Here is a 20,681-nt window from a genome sequence, read left to right as displayed (position 1 = left end):
CTGCACACCTGCTTCTTCAACTAAACGCCCCAATGTCCTGAAGCCCCATTTTGAACCCTGGGACTTCTTCCTTCAATCTCATCCCTACCCACCCGGAATACTAATAGAGGGTAGTAGTCAGAGGGCTGCGCCAAATCAGGCAGCTTCCTGATTACATCCCTTACCCAGGCCCCAGGGACGCAGCATCTTTTCAGAACACAGAGCATATAACAGCATACGCTCAGAAGTATCATGATCAAAGAGGATATATGGGATTGCTTCTCTGGGCACAGTGAAAATGCAAGATGACAGGAAGATATTTACAGCCTTTGTGGGGGTATACTATACTAAATATGGTGAAGTACATCTAAATCAGTCCAGATGCATAAAGACCATTCAAAAATAAACCATCGTAGTGTTTCCCAGAGAAGGTGCCCATAGAGGTGCTCTTTTTTTCTTTTGTTCCCTACTAGCTAGTAATTACAGTTAATAATAGCAATTAGAGGTTGTAATTGGGAGATATGGATTCAAAATCCTCCTTGGTCCAAGGGGACAGCATTCCCAGTTTTCAAATTCAAGCCAGGTTGTTGGGTGTGTTTTGAACCCGTCCCTTTCCAATCTCTATTGTGAAAGGAAAGCCCTCTATGGCAGGATTTTCATGACTCCTTAAGCCTTAGCAAGAAAAACAGAGAGACAGATGCACACATGCATACCACAAAGCAAAAGGGCAGCTGATTATCTAACAGTGAGAATCTGCCCTGGATTCACCAGAGAAAGAGGATTTCTTGTGCAGAGAGTAACCAGAGAATAATTGTCTACTGCCACTCCACACGCAAGAACTATCAAATGAAATGAGCAGGGGGTAGGTTCAAAACTAGTGAAAGGAAGCTTTTTCCCCCATTCAATATTTAGTTAAGGCAAGGATCTTATTGCTGCAAAAAGTTGTAATAAAAGTTCAAAGAGCATCATTAAAAGATGATGGAAAGAAAAAAAGTCCTCCAATGACTATTACATACAACAATATCACATTTGGTTCAGGAAATCCCTGAGCTGCAAATTGTTGGAGGCTGGGTAAGTATTTTGTGAAAGGATTGTAATAGGCTTGACCTTTCCTTAAACTCCCCCTAGTATTCTGCTTCAGTAATTGTTGCCAACAGGATGCTGAGCTGGCAGGACTTGTGGCCATAGAGTAGCAAACTTCTTGTGTCATGTGTTTTGACAAAACCATAAGGAGCACTGGGGACAGTGAATTCTGTTCCTGCCTTTAATGTGAAGATTGAGAAACAGACTATAAGGTCTGAAGAGATTTGTTTAAAACAATTTATTACCCTCCGATAATTTCTACCACTATTCTTCTTTATACTCAGCCTTCCAGTATTATTTATTATATGACTTCCATAAAGTGACTGTACAAGGTATCATGTAAAGGGGCCTTTCTTTTTCTGTTTGTTTTTTCCAGCCCTTCAGTCTTTCCAAGACTTTTTGACACCTTACCTTGAGCAAGCCCGTCAGATCTGGGCTTGGTTGGTTGGAGCAGCTGTGGTTGGAGGCGTCGTTACTGCTGTGCTCACAGGTCTCATTAAGGCCTGCCGAAAGAAAAAAAGAGGAACTTCTTCAGAAATACAACCCTTGCTCATAGAAAGTGAAGATTACAACAATATAACTTATCAGTCCAATTTCTAGACGCCTCTGGTAACTCAATCGTGTTACTAAGGTGCTAATCAAGCATGGAGTGTTTGATGGATGTTTACAAATACCTTGCTGAGATGTGCTGCATGAGTAGGATGGGCAGTTTTGCTCCTCAAGCCTCTTGTAACCTCCAATGTTGTAATATCTTATCAGATCCACTCCTACAAAAATCTCCCAGATCCAACATAAGCTACCACGCTACCCAAAGAACACCATGTATTTCCTATGGTTGATTAAATAATGCTCCTATGAAACCAGACCAACTTGTGTATTGGTAGCTTTAATGTATAATAATTCCCTTTTATTTGTTCTTTCACCATTGTAGGCTCCAATCCCGCAGCCCAATCCATGTGTTTGGCACATGGATCTAGTAAGAGGTGTCTGACTGCACAATCTGTGCTACATTCACTCTGTGTTTGAATGTAAGAGCAGAAAGAGCCCTTTAGTTCAGTGAGCAAAATATATGGTGACTCTGAGTAGATGTGTCCCATAGACACGTTTTTCTTCTGGGATAGAAGCATTTTCCCTCCAGTTCCCATGTCCTGTTTGCCCTTGATTGAATGTCATCAGCAGAAGAAAGAAGGATCTCAGAAACCACTTCTCACTTGCCTCAAATGCTCCAGCTAGTCGCTGTCTTCTGTACTATCTTGCATTTGTCTGGGTAGCTGGGAGATTTTTAGGAGATGAAACCTAGTCTCACCATGCCCACCTCTGTTCCATTTGACTTAACAGTTGCTCATATTATGGTTGACTTTTGGGTGTTCAGTATGCATATATTCCATAAGGCAAAAAAAGGATATGGTGGATAGACTCTGGTTGGACAGCAGGTACCCATCAAAGCTGCTCTGTCACTCCCCTCCTCAACCAGGAAGGGGAGAGGAAATATAACAAAAGGCTCATGGGTCGAGGTAAGGAGGAGGAGACATTACTCGCCTAATACTGTCATGGGCTAAACTGACTTGACTTGGGGAAATTAGTTTAATTTCTTGCCAATCAAAAGTCAGAATAGGATAATGAGAAATAAATAATAATTTAAAAAAATTAATATACCTTCTCCAACCCCTCCCTTCTTCCCAGGCTCAAATCCATATTTCTCTAAATCCTCCCTGCCAGCAGCACAGGGGGACAGAAAATGGGGGCTGTGTCCCCTCATCATATGTTGTCCCTGTGAGGACTCCTTACACTCTTCCCTTGCTCCAACATGGGGTTCCTTCCACAGGAGATAATCCTCCATGAACTTCTCCAGCGTGAGTCCTTCCCATGGGCTGCAGTTCTTCATGAACTGCTTCAGCATGGGTCCCTTCCATGAAGACTGCTCAATGTTGGCCTCCCCATGGGATCACAAGTCCTGTCAGCAAACCTGCTGCAGTGTGGGCTCCTCTCTCCATGGGGCCACAAGGTCCTGCCAGGAGCCTGCTCCAGTATGGGCTTCCCACAGGGTCACAGCCTCCTTTGGGCATCCCCCTGCTCTGACGTGAGGTTCTTCAAGGGCTGCAGGTGGATCTCTGTTCCTGACTCACCATGGTCTGCTCCGTGGGCAGAGGAATCTCTGCTCCAGCACTCGCTCCTCCTCCTTCTGCACTGACCTTGGTGTCTTCAGGGCTGTTTCTCTTACATATTCTCACTTCTCTTTCCCAGCTGCAAATGCTTGAAAACTGCAAGGAGTCACAAGCAGGTTCAGGGGTGCTGTGAGAAGGCTGAGGGAGGGAAGGTAAGTAGGAAGGAAGGGACAAAAACTGCATCATTTTCAAATGGGGGAAACATGAACTTTGACAATTGGTCTGAACGCTCTCCTCTAGACAATACATGCCATGGAAACTCTCAAATGAGCTATTTTCTCTCACAAATGCTTCCAGTGAACATCACATGGACTATTTGACAGTCTTCAACTGCCCAACTACATGGACTCATTTCCTTTTCAGGGCAATTTCACTGGAATTGTCCTCTGAACTATAGAAACTTAGAGTAGAAGAGATATCCAGCAGCAAGGGACTTGTATATCTGTTGGGAAGGGTCCACCTACAGTGGATGCTTCTTTAGGAAGTGTCTGTGATTTTTCACACCAAAGTGCTAGTATTCCCCTCCTGCTCTGGAAATCCTGCTTTCAAGAAGCATACAAGGACTTTTGCAGTCTCTCAACTATCCTTGACTGAACAGTAATAGGCATAAAACCAGGCAAAAATGGAAGGTGGGAATAAAACTGCCAGTGTATTATGCAGCAATAGAAGGAAAGGTCTACACCCTGACCAATACCTGCTGATCTACTCCACTGCCCTGATTAAGGAAGATACCAGCTAAAATCTCCTCTGACTCAGCAAAATGCAGGCCTTTTGCTAAATGAAGCTGTTCTACTTGAAAAACTCTGGTCTTAAACCCAAGAGCTGTCTCTTTTTGTATGGCTTCTGATGCTTGATCTGAGATACTACTAGATGAGTGCTCTCCAGTATCTCTGTTAAATATTAAAAACAAGCACAAACAATTGTTTCTTGGAACTCAGGCATAAGCAGGAGAAAAGGAATTATACTATGATTATATCTCAAGGGGTCAGTTCAGTCTTTTAATGTGTATTTTACATAAGCCAGGATACTCTATTGGTAAAAATAAATGACAGCAAGAGAGGAAAAACACCCATATTTAAATTTTGATAATTTTGAATTTTAATAAATGTTGATTGTTTTCAAAGTCAGATAAACACAAATATTTTATTCAGTCTATTTGAGGACTTCACTCAAATTCCACAACTATTAACTATTTGTTTAATTCCTCTGGACTACTTCAACTAATAAAATGGGAAAAAAATCCCTCTGACAGGTACACAGTGAAAAGCATACTTTGGTCCTCAGTGATTTTTCTAAAACCTTGTTTGTTGTTTTTGATAACAATGGGTTGGCTAAAATATTTAAAATTATTATGTAACTCTTATTCTGAAAAATTCTTTTGAACAAATATGAAAAAGTTAACAGAAGAAATTTGAAAAGGAAATATTTGGGGACACAGAAAAAAGTAAAAAGTGCTTTTTATTCAATAACTGTTCACAGAAGCCTAAGTGGCATGATTGCCTGGGAATTCCAGACTCCCTGCTCTCACTCAGCTGCACTGGGCAGATGGAGACCTTTGGATATAAAAATGGTGGCAACTGCAGTGAATTTGAGATATAAAGACCCATTCAGTCTATGAAGGGAGAGTGAAAATCCCATATGCTCCCAGGGACTTCCCAGGCAGTCTCCTGTGGGAGCTGGTACACTTCTGGGGTCCCCAGTCCTGAAGTTAGAACATGGCAGGAATATGTTGAAATTGTGTACCTTAAAAGTCCCAATGTCCAGCTTTGAGACAGTCTGAATGGCTGTGGCAGTCTGGGACAGACTGCAGCAGAGCCGTGATCCCTGGTTGGGTGGTTGCCCTGGCAGAAGGGCAACTCCTGTGTTTTATTAGGCATTTGTTGAAAAAAATGCCATTGTGCAAAATATTTCAGTGTCAGTAAAGCGATGTCATACTTTGAAAAGTTGTTTTGATAGAAAAATCCTAACTGCATTAAGCAAGTTTATTTCAATCTCTGTAGTATTCCATGGCGACAACATTTCGTTTTCACATTGGTCAAGGTAATTTTTACCAGATGTCACCCCTTTGCAAAGGACATGGCTAACAAGTAATTTCTGATTCAACTCCTCAGCTGTTGGTGTCATCTCCACAGATTACCAGTGTTACCTGGGCCTCCCTTTTCTGGCTATGGCAACTTAGCATGTGTGGAAGGATGAAAGTGGAGCTTTGCCTCATCAGGTCTACTAAATCCTACTTTTTGCCAGCTCTTGATCATTTCTTCTTCCCCAAAAGCATGGAATGCATAATTCATGCTTGTGACCATACTTATGACCTATTAGTGAAAGTCTGTTTATGCTCTACTCAGATCATTTACCAATTCCCAGGCAGGCTTCTTCCTTTCCCTTTTCTTCAACTGAGTATCTAACAGCCCATTTTCTTTCCCTAAAAGCTTAATCACAGAGAACTCATATTAGCTCTAACTGATGAAAGGGAATTTTTATCGCCTTCATACTTGTAGGCACATCCCCAAGCATTTTTCCCATTTACCATATGACCTGGTGACCATGTCCGCTTTGGGAAGGAACAAAGAACATAGCCCTATTTCCAACAGTCAGTATGGTCTGTGGGCAGGAATAGATAGTACAATGTATATTAATCTTAGTAACTAGGACAAAATTTATACAAGCAACACGTGCTGGTTCTCTCCAGCATTGTGGTGCTTCTGCTTAGACCAGAGTTAAACCTCTTCAGAAGTGTATCTGACTGAGCACATGAAACCCCAACTGCTCCTCTTTTCTGAGCAAAGTTGTTTAGGTTCCTTCAGCACTGGAAGCAAACACCACTTGCAGGTGTAGACTGACTGTACCAATCTTAGAGCAACTATTTTGTGACAGGAGAAACTGTCCTGCAGAGATGCCTCCCCATTGGCTTTCTGGGGAAAATAGGTAGCTTAACAATTAGCTACCTAGGTTTTGGATGGTTTAGAAGGAGGGAAAGGACTCTTTCAGCAGTATGTCACTGAATGTTTTCTTGGCCACCAACACTGCCAGGAGATGTTGTGCTTTCTGTCTGCAGGCTATGAATGCAATGGCACATTCTTTTTCTTCTCAGGGTCGTGTTCAAGGTTGTGCTTACTTCTGTGTTCAAACAAATGTAAGTTAAGTGTTGAAGGACCTCTTTTCTTGATAGATGTTTCCCTGAAATGGAAGCTGTAGCTCCTGCGTTTTTTTTTCATTAGGAATAAGGTAATACCATGAGGCTGTGCTTGCCATGTAATCTCTTTGAATCAGAACGGTCAGAGCTTAAACACAACCCTGCCTTAATATTTTCCTCTCTCTGGCCAAGGCATCTTGAAACAAGAAACTTCCCATTGCCATCAGGCAGTTGGCTCAGCCTTGAGGAGTGTATCCTGACAGAATCAATGTCAAAAATGGGGTTTGAAAATCTAGATCCTGTGTATGTAGATCACGTAAACTTTGACCCCACAGGCATTGAGGTTAGTCTTGTCCGAAAGTACTTGTTAGATGAGGATCCCACCAGTTTAAATATCCAGGACAGTTTCTGCAGTATCAGCACCATATTGTTTCACATAATGAAAAAAATTCTCAAATCTAGAGAATACCTGGCATCTTCATAACAAAGTACTCAGCATTGTATATCTTTGGCCTTTGCAAGAGGCTCTTACCTCTGTCAAGTTTTTAATTTTCTAACCTGGTTTCTTACTTCCTTGGACTGTTACATTTATTCAAGGCAAGACAATGAGCAGCTGTCTGTCTTTTTCATTCTGTTCTCCCTCCCACATTTTACCCAAACTCATATTTTTAGCACCTGGACTCTACATTGAATTAAATCTGTAATTCACCATCTATGTACACACACATGTGTAGGGATGCAAGTCATTTTGAATCAGTCTCCATAGTGAGCTGAAAATTGGCATCAATGAGATCTTGTCACTAAAAACAGCCTTTTACTGTAATTTTTGTAATAAACTTTGAATTAGATATGAAGTAGCTATTATAACTATAGAAAACCAACTTATTTCTGCATATCCATCTTTCACCCATTAGGCTTTCTGATGTCCCATTTTACATATGGACATTTCCCCAGGAGTCTCACCTCCTCTTCAGGGCATCAGTTATGCAGAATTCACAAGATGCCAACAAAGTTCTAGAAATCTGATTAATAAAATACATAGAAAAACTAGTACTTTCCCCACATACAAAAAAAAAAAATCCTCTTTGAAATAAGAAATTGGCAATAAACGTCAATTCTGGACTCTCACTGTGGCTTGGCACTTCAGATTATCTCCATGCAACTTGATTCCCTCTCCTATCATCCCAGACTGCACTGTTTTATCCATCCAGAAAAGGGATCCCCAAGGGCTCAGTGGTGGGATTGTCCCACAGTTTTGAGGCTGGTATAGTGGTGGTAATGACAGGCATGGTACATACACGATTGCTGTCTGAGTGTGTCACACAGGTTTTAAAGGAACTTGGATGTATAAAAACACAATCCTGCTTTTCTTCATTCTTTTGTACTAAAGAAAAAATATTCTCAGGCAATAATAAGCAAATCAGGCATTTTCAGGTGGATTACATATTGTTGACAAATTTTCACACATTTTCCTTTAATCGTAACAGTGTTGAAATGCTTCTGTTTTGAATCACTTGCATTGAATGCATTTGCATGTCAGGAAGATCTGCTGCTAAGAACTTGAAGGTCTGGACTGTCTTCTCATAAATTTAGGGGGGGATTGGCAGATGGTCCATTAATGGTGCTCTGCTTAATTTACTGCACACTGATTTCATTGTCAGACAACCTGGCTGTATAGAATGAAATATATACATGGTTAGATAGTTGGAAAAATACCAAATTATCAAGATGACAGTATTTGTATACAGAAATATTTAATAGTGGAATTAAGTGAAAATGTGACTTTTTTTTAAATTGAAACACCACATTGCAGAGTAACACAGCTACAACCATTAGCTGTGTGAAAAATACATACATTCATGGCAAAAATATAAATACTCAAATAACTGCATACTTACAATAGTAGTAAAAGTTGTACAACATATGTGCATGTGTTTGGACAAACCCTATAAAGATTCTTTTCCCAGTTCCCCTTTCATCTGGATGACACTATAGTAATTTATATCAAGAACAAGTGAACACAAGATTTCTCAAGTCAGAACAGCAGCAATTTGTTTTAACTTTGATCCTGTCACTTAACGCCACAGTGATGATGGAAGATACAGACCGCAGAGAATCCAGACTCCATGTCCTCTTTTATACCATAATGGACTTCAGATACTACTTTAAAATAAATTTTAGTCTTTTAATTCTATAGTCTGTGGTCCCAGTTATTTAATCCAGAGGGCTGACTTTCAAGGCATCAACCTCCTATTAATATTCAGGGAGAATCAGGCTCTTAAAAACTCTCATTTAAGAGCCTAAATGAAAATGAGGCTTTTCTGTCTTACTTACAGCTACAAGAAAAGGTGCTTGCTACTTCAGAAAATTGGATCACTTCTAGTTAGAAATTCTTTCCACTTTCAGTGGAACAAATATGCTTAAATCCAAAAGTCTAGACATCAAGTCTTAAAAATGACAGCCTTTTGTCTCATCCTAGGAGCCATGGCACTCTACAGCACCAAAAAAGGATGTCTACAGGGAGGCTGTCATGTTAGAAATTGGTGTTTAGTGGTCTGGGTACAGATGACAGATTGGGAAATCTCTGCAGTCATCCCAATTAAGGTGACATTCTCCTACAAGCAGACACACTACTGTAAAAAGTTACAGGAAGGCTTGTTTGGAAAATTAATCTGTAGAGAGAGAAGAAACTTTGGCGTAACAAAATTAATTTTCATGAAAAACAGAAGAATGGTTTTGGGGAGGAAGATAGGACAAGTTGTTGGTTATTCAGACCATCAGTCATCAGTTCACAATGTGCAATTTCAGATTAGAAAGCGCAGTTATTAAGCTCAATTTAAAGCTTATGCATATGCTAAACAAGAAACCAGAAAGAGAAATAATAAATCATGGAGCCATTAAATTCATAAGTATTAAATTTGAGAGGAGTTGCAATAAGGGAAATGGACGAGAAATGCAGATTATTTTAAGTCATTTTGCTTGCAAAAATGATGATGGGTTTTCAGGAGAAACAATCCAAGTTGTATTGATTACAAATTATTCCAATATGCCACTTCAGCCCTCCTGCAATATCCACATGCCTGTAATACTTTTCAGGGCATATTTAAGGCTAAGCATCAGATTGCCTGCAGTGAACAAGGCTCTGACTGGATTGCACAGTTTTCAGGAGGCTAGTGGGACCAGCAGTGTGGTACCTGCAATGTGGTACCTATCCTTTCACTCCAGTATTCAGAATCAGGAACAGGTAAAGGATAACCTGTGTGTGCTTCTCAGATGGTCTCAATTTTGTAACTGTTTTTTCAAATGGTTCTTCAGTTGAGATATTGTAGGAGGCAGGGGAGGCCAGGTTATATCTAATCAGCACCTGCATTTACAGCCCATAACATGCTGTGTTTTCCAAATAAATATGTTCCCTGTAACATCAGTGGAGTGAAAAAGGAGCTTTTAAAAGAGTTTATATGTTGAAATGCAAAAATCCAAGTCAGGTAAATGAGATCCTCCTGGAGGTCTTCAAAAGTTTTCAAGTGTCCCCACGGATGATGTGAGAAAGGTGTTCATTTACTTTAGGAGATTTGGTTCATTATATAACTGAAATTCATGCGAGGTTGGTGCATAGGTCAGGCAGACAGCTGCTGCTCAGACCACAGCTGCTAGTTTTCTCTCTAGAAAAACTCATGTACTAGCATGAGCAGCCTTTGCCTACCATTGCCCATCCTTCTGCTCACCGTGTTATCAAGAATTTATCATGATTAATTATGTCCATATACTGCTGAAGTGGGGAGAAGGAATCAGAGTTTTTCTCTTAAGAAAACAGCAGACTGCAATACTTTGTTTGCTGCCCACTCTAAAGACAGTTTCTTATTTGCTTCAGCATTTTCATCCAGGTTTTGTAAAAAAAATACACCCCCCCAATTTTTTATGTTCTCCTTTCCCTAATCTTCTTGCTAAAATGCATTTGTGAAATACATTGTTTCCCATAAAAATTCTCCAAAATATCAGACAGAAAATCAAAGCTCGAGAGCCAAAACACATTTTGCCAAACCCCATTACTTGGCCAGGGGAAGGTGAGTGGGAAAGGATATTCCTCTTAATGAAAAACTCCATCATAATTTTTGAAGTTGTAATTTTTTCCTCAGATAGCTCTGCCCAGCCTGCCACTGACCCTGCATTAAGTATAAATAAACACCTTTTGCAGTTACACAGAGCAAGACCTTCTCTGAAGTGGAGATGTTAGCTTTCTCTCTGAGTTTTTAACCCACGAGAAGGTTTAATGTATGACAAGGAATATACAGGGATTTGGGGGTTTTTTATCTTGTTGCAGTTAAAACTCCTCATTCTGGAGAGTTGGTACCTTTTGCCATCATCATACCAACACCACTCTGGAATGAGAAAGCAAAAATGGCAACCAAATGAAGTTTACTTTTGTATCCTTAGTTATCAAAACTAAATTACCCAGAACTTTTGACAACAATTCTGAAAAATCTCAGACAAGACCGCATACTTGTAATAATCCATGTTTCACATGTAGTTTTCCTATAAAACTCCACAACCCTGCCAAATGCAGAAATGATTAGGTGGACAGCCACCAGAATATTGGGTGGCTGCTTTAGTCTCCAGTGTACCAGACAGACCCCTAACCACATTACTGCAAAGTAATCCATTACTGGATCATGAGTTTTAAACCAATTGTTGCAGATTTGCTGTAGAATCAAAAGTGTCTTGAAGATCATAATAAAATACCAGCTCTCCATCAAGATCAATACTTCACCAGACCAAGCCGACTAAAACAAAAGCCCAGATCACGTTTCACTGTCAGGCACACAAATGTCAGGCTCATCATAGGTGGGAAGGATTTCTACACACTTCTGGTATGGGAAGGAACTTTGTTCAGGACTGATTTTGATGGGTTAGGGTCAGGCGTGTGCTGCTTTCTGCTTCCACTGTGCTCTAAACAAAGACATTCAGAGTGCAGAGGAGTGATATTCTTCTAAATTCCAGTGGTGTGATGATGAGAATGAGATAATATATTCTACCTCCGAGATGGTCTCAGTCACAGATATTTATGGAGTAAACTTGTTTCTAATGTTGTTCTAAGCCAGAAAACGACTCCAGGTGGTTAACAAGGGTACCTAGTTAAATTTTGGCACTTTGGGTATCTTACCCAACTTCCTGCTGTCATGTCAGAGGATCCTGGGTCTCCTTGCAGCATATCTGTCAACCCTGTATGGATGTTTCAGCTAGTTTAGGGCATCACAAAGAGTATTAGAGCCTCTGTTTTAAGGAGTGAAATCCCAGCCTCCCCTACCAGCACTTAATAAATATGCACATATGCACATACACAATGCCTCCACAATTAAAGCATTATGTCATTAATTAAAACCAGGTCACAAACAGCAACTCAACCATGTTTTGCTCAGTCTTGGAATGGTTGTTTATTCCAAAGTCATGAAGCTTCCTGTAAAGTAAATACCTTGAGAGTACAGTGCCATTTACATAATGTACAAATGTATGGTGCTTTCTCAAATACAATGAGACATAAAATCACATTAAAATGTTCTGCTAATATAACAGAATGTAAAAATCACATCTGAACAGCAACAGAACTCAGCAGCCAAATAGTTTAGTTGTCAGTATCGCTTAAGATAAAATGGCTAATTCAGTTGAGTATTTTGGGAACTAGGATCCTTTTCACACTGCAACCAGGATTTTGCATTTTAACTAAGCAAACTTGAAGGACTATTTGCCAGGCAAATTTGTAAAACTCTTTTCAGGTGTGACTGTCCCCGTTTTATCAGTAGGAAAAAAGAAGATGGGATTTTGGAAAGAAACAACGCAGTTGGGCATCAAAACCTCAATGAACCTGAATTCTTCATATTACTCTGCAAATCTTAGGCTGAGTCACTGGTTTGTAGGGGAACTCCCTAAGAATATGGGATAAAGTTTGTAGTTTTACCCTGACTGAGCCCTTTTTTAGTCAATGTATTGCACATACTCTCACAACACTGTATAATTAAGGAAGGGACACTGTGGGAAAAGAGTTCTGCACGTGACTCACGAAAAAGAGAGGAAGAACACAGGAAAATAGAAAAATGAAAACTCAAACCTTTTTTATGATCAATTTTCTAGCTCTGCCTTATTATACACATAACTGGTAAAATCTTTGCCTCATTTTATTGGAACTAACAGAGTCAAAAATCTTATTGCTTACTCTTTGAAGGTTTATGAGGCACGCAGGTACAACAGTGAACAATTTTAAGTCCTTCCAGTCAGTGAAACACAGTTCCTCTGTTGTGCTGGGGGGCAGCAAGCTGAAGCTACAAAATAGGCTGTTTCATAAGACAAGAGTATGACTTGTTATAGACACGAACCCACTAAGCACTATTCTTTTTCTTAAAGTCAAGCCTAGATGAAAAAATTAAAAGTGGAAGTTTAGTACCAAATCTTGCTTTCTGTTCCACTTGGAAACTAAGCAGACATTTCTCTTCAAAGAATTGTATCACATACTGATCTATAAAAACGTAAGAACAGATTGAAATTACATTAATATAAACAGGCATCTCTGAAAAGAACATTGAGTACTCAAAATTGTGGACATTTATGCTAATACTTTCCAAAATGGTTATCTTGCATATTGTACAGAGATATAAAAAGTAAATATCACCTTTTTAATAAATTATTTTTATTTCAGCTCTAGTGGAAAAAATATATATAATTATACATAGAGTCGGAAATTCAGAAAAAAATTTCTGATCTCTTTCTTTTGGGACAGGGAAGAGTGAGGGAAGAATGAGGTCAAAAGTGAAAAAGTCAAGACCTGCATCTACAGAAAAGAGAGGACATTAATTTTTTCTATCACATTATACATGTTAACTGGAAATAACTACTTTCAAGGTTCATTTCTTCAAAAAAAAAAAATTGGAGAGTTGACCTTAGTTTCTTGCTTTTTTCAAATTTTAAGGATGGCAAGCGTTTAATCTTCCTTCCTGTGACTGGATTTTGATTACTTTGACTAGCAGGATAACAGGCTAAGGTCTTTTCGCTCATACCAGTGGCTCCAGTTCTCGGCCATTTACCACATCAAACTCTCACATGGCTGTTGAGTGACAAATAATTACCGAAAGTGAGAGAAAAATAGATCATGTCTTCTTTCTGACAGCAACCCAAGGCTAGACCTGCCCCAGACATTGCCTTGAAGGTTCAGATGACAGCGTAGACATCATCTGAACCCAGGCATGATCCAAGAGAAATGCCTTGCTTTAAAAGGAAGATATTGAATTGTTGAAGCTCAGACTCTGGTACTATTGCTTAATTTGAACTGTATTTTTTCTCTTATGAAGGTTGGAAAGAAAAAAAACCACCAACTCAAAAAACGCCTTGTTGTTAGAAAGTTTTTTCCAGATGGTTTCCGCCCTTATTCTAAGCATCTTGGAAGAATTCTTTTAAAACAGACATGTTTTGGACATGCTAACATTTCCCAAGTAAATCTGGGGACACTGAGCACTGTGGGGTTTTTTTGTTTTGTTTTGGTTTTTTTTGTTTGTTTGTTTCTGTTTGGGGTTTTTTGTGATTTTTTTTTCGTTGGTTGGTTGGTTTGGTTTGTTTGGTTCTGAAATGAAATTAGTTTTACATAAGTAATGTAAAATCACAGAACATGAAAAACACCAAACCCTTATACACATCATGGAACTAATACAGCTGGGCTACTCAAAATATATTTTTTGGACATAAGTTTGAGGGAAGATGTCACAATTATGACTTTTCTACTCAACTATCACAGACCAATAGAACTATTTCTTACCAACTGTGCTTCATCAAATTTGTTCTTGCAAATGATCAGAAGGAAAACAGGGAGAGAAAAACTCAGTGGGATTAAGGGTTTCACAACCTGGCACATATGGGCTAAGGCTACTTGTTTCAGAAAAAGCTAGTTAATAAGCCCAGAGCTTCATCAACGTATAAATCCTGGAAGAGGGTCTCAGTCACATCTGAAGCTCAGTGAAAGCTCTGTCCTTCTGCACTCGCAGCAGCCTCAGTGTCTCCTTCTCGAAGATGAAGAGCTGAACATATGTGTTGGGAGTTGCTTGCTTAGTAGCACAATACTTCTTTCCCTTTATAAACAATGAGCTCTCAAGCTCCCTGAAGCAAAGAAACCAGGCAAGGAAATATTTAATCAATGAAAGGAGGAATTTATATGCAGTTGATAAACTAAAGGCTGTATGGAAATATCAAATGTAATTGAAAAAAGAAACCCTTTCTATCACTGCCCAATGTCCTGAAATGTCTAAGTGTGAAAGCAGAAACATGACTCAATTTCAGTGGTAGCCACAAATTGTCTGACTTTCAAAAAAAACAAATCCCTGATTCTCATTCAGAAGATGAAAACACCTTTGCTGTTATGAATTTTCCCCATTTTCTACATAGCTGCCCTCATAACACTGACTTTCCTCTCATTCTAAAATGCATCTCCAGTATTGGGATGCTGCACCCATCAAAGCGAATACAAGAGCCCCATTGGCTTGTGGATTGCACTTTTGAATGCTTCTACACTAGGAGAATTATAAAGGCTGGTGTATTTTGATTAAAATTGAGGACCTCTGCATTTCTCAAAGTGGCATTTTACTGAGTTAAGGGAAAAGCAGAGAATGGAAGAGGCCTCTTGATACAATATGTACTAGAGGGAGGAAGAGCAAAAAAGGAGGACTGTGTGACACATGGATGATGACGCACACGGTGATCCAAAGGTTAGAGCACACCTCTAGGTGAAAGCTGAGGTTATATGCAGAGAGGAAGAGATTAGAGGGAGCTCAGCTCCCTCTAATCCTCCTATGAAGACAGAAGTAGACCAAGATCCATCCAGCTCCAACAGATGATATTTCACTGTCCGGTGGAGACCTCTTGCCAAGTTGCATCTCAGCCACATTTTTAAGCTTTGGGACATTATGTTTTTGTCAAAAAGTGTGTATCAAACAGTTACTAGAGCTTAAACAGTCAAAAAAGAATAATATCATAGGTGAATCTTCACATTGATAGCAAATATTTATTAACAGTTAATTATGTTGTTCTAACACAATAAAAGAAAAACTTAGAACTTGTGCCTTCCTGCAAAGGTTTTGCCATTTATTCCTCATGAACACTAGTGCAAACGTGGGCAGTTGTTGGTGGAAGCTGGCATTCACTATCCTGATCTGTTTTAGACAGTACATGCTTTCAAGCATCTAACACCCAATGAGGCACAATAACATACCCTGCTTCCCCATCCCTGAAAAACGTGCTTCTACAAAGCTGGAGAAACACAGAGGGTATGCCCATGCCCTCAGCTAACCATACAACTGTGACTGTACTCATGGGTCAGACCAGCTCATTGTCTACACAATTCACTCTCAGGTATGACAGCTCTGAGCTCCAAGCTGGAAAGTGCACACGGGAGGCTCACTTAGCTGCGTTTAAACTGCCTTTCCTCTCACAGTGCAGACCCAATCCAAGAGCCCCTCATTTTCCCTGATGCCAAGGGGTACCTAGGGCTGGCTCTGACTCAGCACCATTCAAAGACATGACAGACGATGTGACATGGCCTGCTTCTGACTACAGATCACGTATCACTACTGTGTTCTCCTTAAAACAGTTGTTTACCTCTTTGCCTTAAACCTCACCTCTTCACAGCAACTTGCAGAGCTTCTGTGCAGCATTCCTAACCAGGCTGCGCCGAGTGCAGCTCAGGACACAGTCCACTATATATGCTCTCTGGCATTTTGCATTTCTCTCAGACTATTAAAGGGAGAAGAAAAAACTCAGAGGTGTTATTTATTCAATTCAAAAGCAACCCATTATCACTGTGTTACACTTCTAACATGCAAACACCATGACACAGCACCAGCAGGGAATCCGTTATCCCTGAAAAAATAAATGGCATGCTCTTTTGCAATCAAAATATATGCCCTGCTGTCAATGAATATATTCTTGGTTACAGCACCAGGAGGAAATTTTTGCTTTTTCTCCTCCACCTCTCATCCAAATTTCTTCCCCAGGGTTGCAGAGTATGAGATGAGCAACGTGACCTTGCAGTGACAGAATTTTAATGTGTGACTGGTGCACCAAAAGCGATGCAGCAGCGTCTCCCTGCTTAGTGTTGCTATGTACGCTAGACATTTATGTAACACTGCTTCTCATCCTCAAGGCTGTCCTTTCCTGGGGTCAGCAGCAACAAACACAAAATTTATTTATCGAACTGTCAATGTTACTTACAGCTGACACGGAGAACTCTACACTCAAGTATTTTGGTGAAAAGGAGTTAACACGTAAAGCTATTCCCAATCCCAAAGCTGCAGAAGAGAAGTAGATTTTTTTTTAAATGGGTTAACTTGAAAGAGTAAAGGATTTATTTCAAACAAATTGCTTATTTCCAAGTTGTTTGCTAAAGTATTCTAGTTTTCTTCTGGGCTTTAGCACTGAGTTGTGCATGGAAATGCAAGGCTTTTGCATATATTAGCTCTCAACCCCCAGGGAGAGACTGTATGTACATCTAGAAAATGGGGTTTGCTTTTAATTTCTAAAATTGAGAAGCCAAGAAGAATATCTTCTCCTTCCCCTTGGTTCCCAGGTTCAAAATATTTTATCCCGTTCATTGTTAGCATTCTCCTGCCCTCCTTGGTTTGCTCTTTAGTTGACAGCAGTTTACCTGAAGCATTAGGACTAGGTTTCCCTCTTATCCAAGTGCTCTGTTAAGAAGTCATCTACAATTGGGATGAGTGGTTTTTTCCAGCTTTCTTTCTGTGCCCATGAAATAATGGGACAGATCTACTGCCCTTAGTACAGATCCAGCATCTCTCTCTTACAAATAGGATCCTTCTAGAGAATATAACACTTCAGGCACAGCAAACCTTGAGATCTACTGCAAGACTGGAGATATTCATACATCAGAGGAAGTGCACAGCATTCCTTGGTACCAAAATGGATCCCATCCTTCTTACAACATGGGTGATATAACTAGCAGGATAGTAAACCTTCACAAATACTCATCCAGCCCTTTAAGGAGAAGCATTTGTTGCTCAAAACCAGTGTGTAAGAGCATTTATTATACATGTCAGTCCAGCAGAGGATTCAGGATTTAACCTTAAAAGATACTGTCTAATTAATCTACTGTATCTACAAAGGAAATTCCAGAGTTTACAGGATTTACTAAGCTTAGCACGGGCACTAAAATATCAGACTCTTTATGGGAATGAAGAGTCTCATCTCAGCTCCACGCATCTCACCAGTGCATCACCATAGTGGCTTTAATGAAATACACCAGCAGCAGAGATGATGCAAATCCCAAATCACCATTCACAGTTGAGTCATCAGCTATATTATATATATCCCTGAAAAATGTACATTCATAGCAGAAAATCTCAGTTCTGCACAGGCACCAGCAGCATTTATATTAAACCTTGTTGTTAAATCCTCTTTGCTAAAACAATAAAAACTGGTTTAAACTGTGAGGTGGAAAATCTGCAGATAAATCGAATGTATAATCCAGAGAAGAACAGATCCAGTTTGTCTTATATCACACTGGCAAGTTTATGAAATGATTGTCAGGTTGAAGTGAAAATTAATCTCCCTAGAAACCCCTTTTTTTAAAAAAAAGGTAAACATTGCATTTTAATAGCTATGTCTGACTTATGAGCCTTGAACTGCTATAGGCAATGACTAGTTAGCCACATGCCTGCTTCTCCTAAGTCATGTCTTGCAGTTTGAAACTAAAATCTGGTGTGTTAATGTTGAGTAGAAGTTTTTCTTTTAGGCTGCTGTTCTACAAGTCTTACCAAACCATTACTTCTCTGCTCTGTTAGGCTGTTACAGCTGAATTACTGTCCCCAGTGTGGCTGGTCTGCTACTCATATTATCTGCCCCTTCTCAGCGAACTTCAAATCTCCTTCTCACCTATGTGCTAGCAGGATTAGGAGCAAATAGACAGCTTCTGCACTTGCTTGCACTGGTTGTAAAAAGTGCTCACAGGTTGCTCTATGCTTAGATCGGACTGTGCATGGATGCAAATACACGTAGTACTTCCCTTACCTGCAAGACACATCTGCTAACAAGGTGGGTGAATATCTGCAACCAAATAAAACACTGGGGATTTAGAGCTGAGAGTGTAAGCCCATGATCAGGATGCAGTGGAAACTGAAATCACAAAATCACAGAATCAAAGAATCATAGAGTCATAGAATGGTTTGGGTTAGAAGAGACCTTCAAGACCATCTAGTTCCAACCCGCCTACCATGGGCAGGTTGACCCCTCAGGTTACTCAAAGCCCCATCCAGCCTGGCCTTGAACATTTCTAGGGATAGGGCAATGACAACTTTTCTGGGCAACCTATGCCAGTGTCTCACCACCCTCACAGAAGAGAATTCCTTCTTAATATCAAATCTAAACCTGCTCTCTTTCAGTTTAAAGACATTACCCCTTGTTCTATCATTACATACCCTTGTAATAACAATGGGCACAGTGCTTTCACATACATCTTCACATCAGGCTTGTGCGGACAGGAGTCTTCAGAGAGAGGGTTTATCTGTTTTCCCTTTAAAGTAACTGTTCTTTAGTCTGTTGTGGTAAAACAATCAGCATTTTGCAGAAAAATGGATTTGGCTTAAATTTTCTGCCCTAAGCAGTGAAGTCATCAACTAGGTGTCTGTGGTATGCAGTGGTGTCCTCTCCAGCCTAGGTTCAAAGTTGTTTGTTGTGATCTCTCATACTGCTTTCAGTCCTGTCTTCTAGAAGAGCAGACAAAAGACCTTGGAAGAACTCACATGCTAGTAGTAGTACCACATACTGAAATAGAGAAGTGTTGCTTCAAATACAGGGCTGGAATAATCATTGTGGAGTGACAGGCTGTCCTGCAGACTTCAGAGGTGAGAGTCACTCCTCATCAGGCCTTCCCACACAACATCAGCGTTCATCTCTGCACTCCTTTGTTGTGGCAGTGGACATTTACTCACACAAACAATATCAGTGCTATGGGAATAGGATGTCTTGGGTAAATCTGATTAATCCAGCTGTTAGCTGTGTAAAGCCCTGAGTCCCACACTGCTGCATGAGGGCTGCATTCCCAATGCAGGGAAAGGGCTTGTTTTCCATCATGGCATGGAAACATTCCTGGTCTAAAAAACAGCCCTGAAACATTTCTGATGAATAAAACACAATGATCCTGCTGAGCAAACACCGATGGGCCTGCAGTTTTGTGACTGAGTCAGAAGTAGCAGAATTCATGGTGGGATCCTTCCCCTGCCAGCAGGACACTTATGATGCACTCACAGGACATAGTTTAAAGTGCAAAGAGATGCTCAGTTACACAAATCCAGTTGATCTGCAAATGTGGAATTAAGTGCTGTCATCCTTCACTTATCTGGCACTGAGTTATATTTTCACGTACACTTGGCTTACAGATAAAAAAGTAACAGAGTTTAAAAGAGGGCCTGACTTTGTTTTGCAAGATGGAGACACACTTAGAAACAGCAATGACAACACAGCTTGTAGAAAGATTGTGTATCATAATATCTGCCACTCCTGAAGCCAAGCCACAGTCACTAACAACTCTGAAGCCTTTTGCCCCTCTAACAGAGATATAGCTCAAGGAAAAAAAGCAACTGAGGTTTTTAGACTTTCCCCAAAGTCAGCCGCATCTTGTCTAGAGATTACTCATATGACCAATAGAAAGGTTTACCCAAAACAAAACACAAGTACATTTGCATAACAATTAGACAGATCTTTTTACTGCTTGTGCACTGAAGTGATCCCAAAACATTAATTAAGCCTCACAACACTCTAGAAAGGCAGACAGTGCAGAGCTTGTTTTACAAGTGGATCAAACAAACATCTGAGGCTGATACAGCATGAAGACGGAAAGGGAAGAGCCTGGATCTGCTTAGATCTTGCTATGACAGCATAGCCTAATGTAACAACAGGTGTTTAATATGCCTACATGCAGCCATGACTCCTGTTACAATGCAGAACAAGAGCACAGTACTAGCACTGCTATTTTAATTATAAAGTGTTACCTATATAGAAGCTGAGCCAGAAAATATAATCTGCTTTAGCACAGAGCTAACTGCAAAACTAGCTTCTCATTATATGGTAATGGAACTGATATCTATCAGAGAGGAGATGGGAAACCACAAACAACTTTGTGATTAAAAGACTCTAAACTGTAATTCAAAAGCATGAGATACTAGATCCTGAAGCAAGAGGAAAAGATCACTGTCTGGTTGTGGTTAATAGATGTAGGCATGATTTCAACCATGCTTTAAGCCAGAAAACAAAAAGAGCACGCACGACCAACAATATCC

General features: G+C 40.1%; 1 protein-coding gene and 1 long non-coding RNA gene across 2 annotated transcripts in view; one reads left to right on the top strand and one right to left on the bottom strand.

Annotated features, from left to right (window-relative positions):
* Positions 1-1,922, top strand: part of TYR (tyrosinase) — a 52,927-nt gene extending 51,005 nt beyond the window's left edge. Inside the window, exon 5 of the mRNA XM_027677720.1 lies at positions 1,439-1,922. Within this exon, the coding sequence (XP_027533521.1) occupies positions 1,439-1,662 (224 nt within the window). The 3' untranslated portion in view covers positions 1,663-1,922. The remainder of the gene's footprint in view (positions 1-1,438) is intronic.
* Positions 1,923-11,767: 9,845 nt separating this feature from the next.
* LOC113964792 lies at positions 11,768-20,635 on the bottom strand. Its single transcript, XR_003533288.1, has 2 exons — positions 16,603-20,635; positions 11,768-14,496 (listed from the first exon to the last, which is right to left on the bottom strand). It is a non-coding gene; the product is annotated as an uncharacterized LOC113964792 (long non-coding RNA).
* Positions 20,636-20,681: the final 46 nt, after the last annotated feature.

This window comes from Neopelma chrysocephalum, unplaced genomic scaffold, assembly GCF_003984885.1.
Source record: "Neopelma chrysocephalum unplaced genomic scaffold, ASM398488v2 Primary Assembly neopelma1_43, whole genome shotgun sequence".
NCBI classification, from domain to species: domain Eukaryota; kingdom Metazoa; phylum Chordata; class Aves; order Passeriformes; family Pipridae; genus Neopelma; species Neopelma chrysocephalum.
The sequence above is the reverse complement of the archived record's forward strand: the minus strand, read 5'-3'. Positions and strand labels throughout refer to the sequence as shown.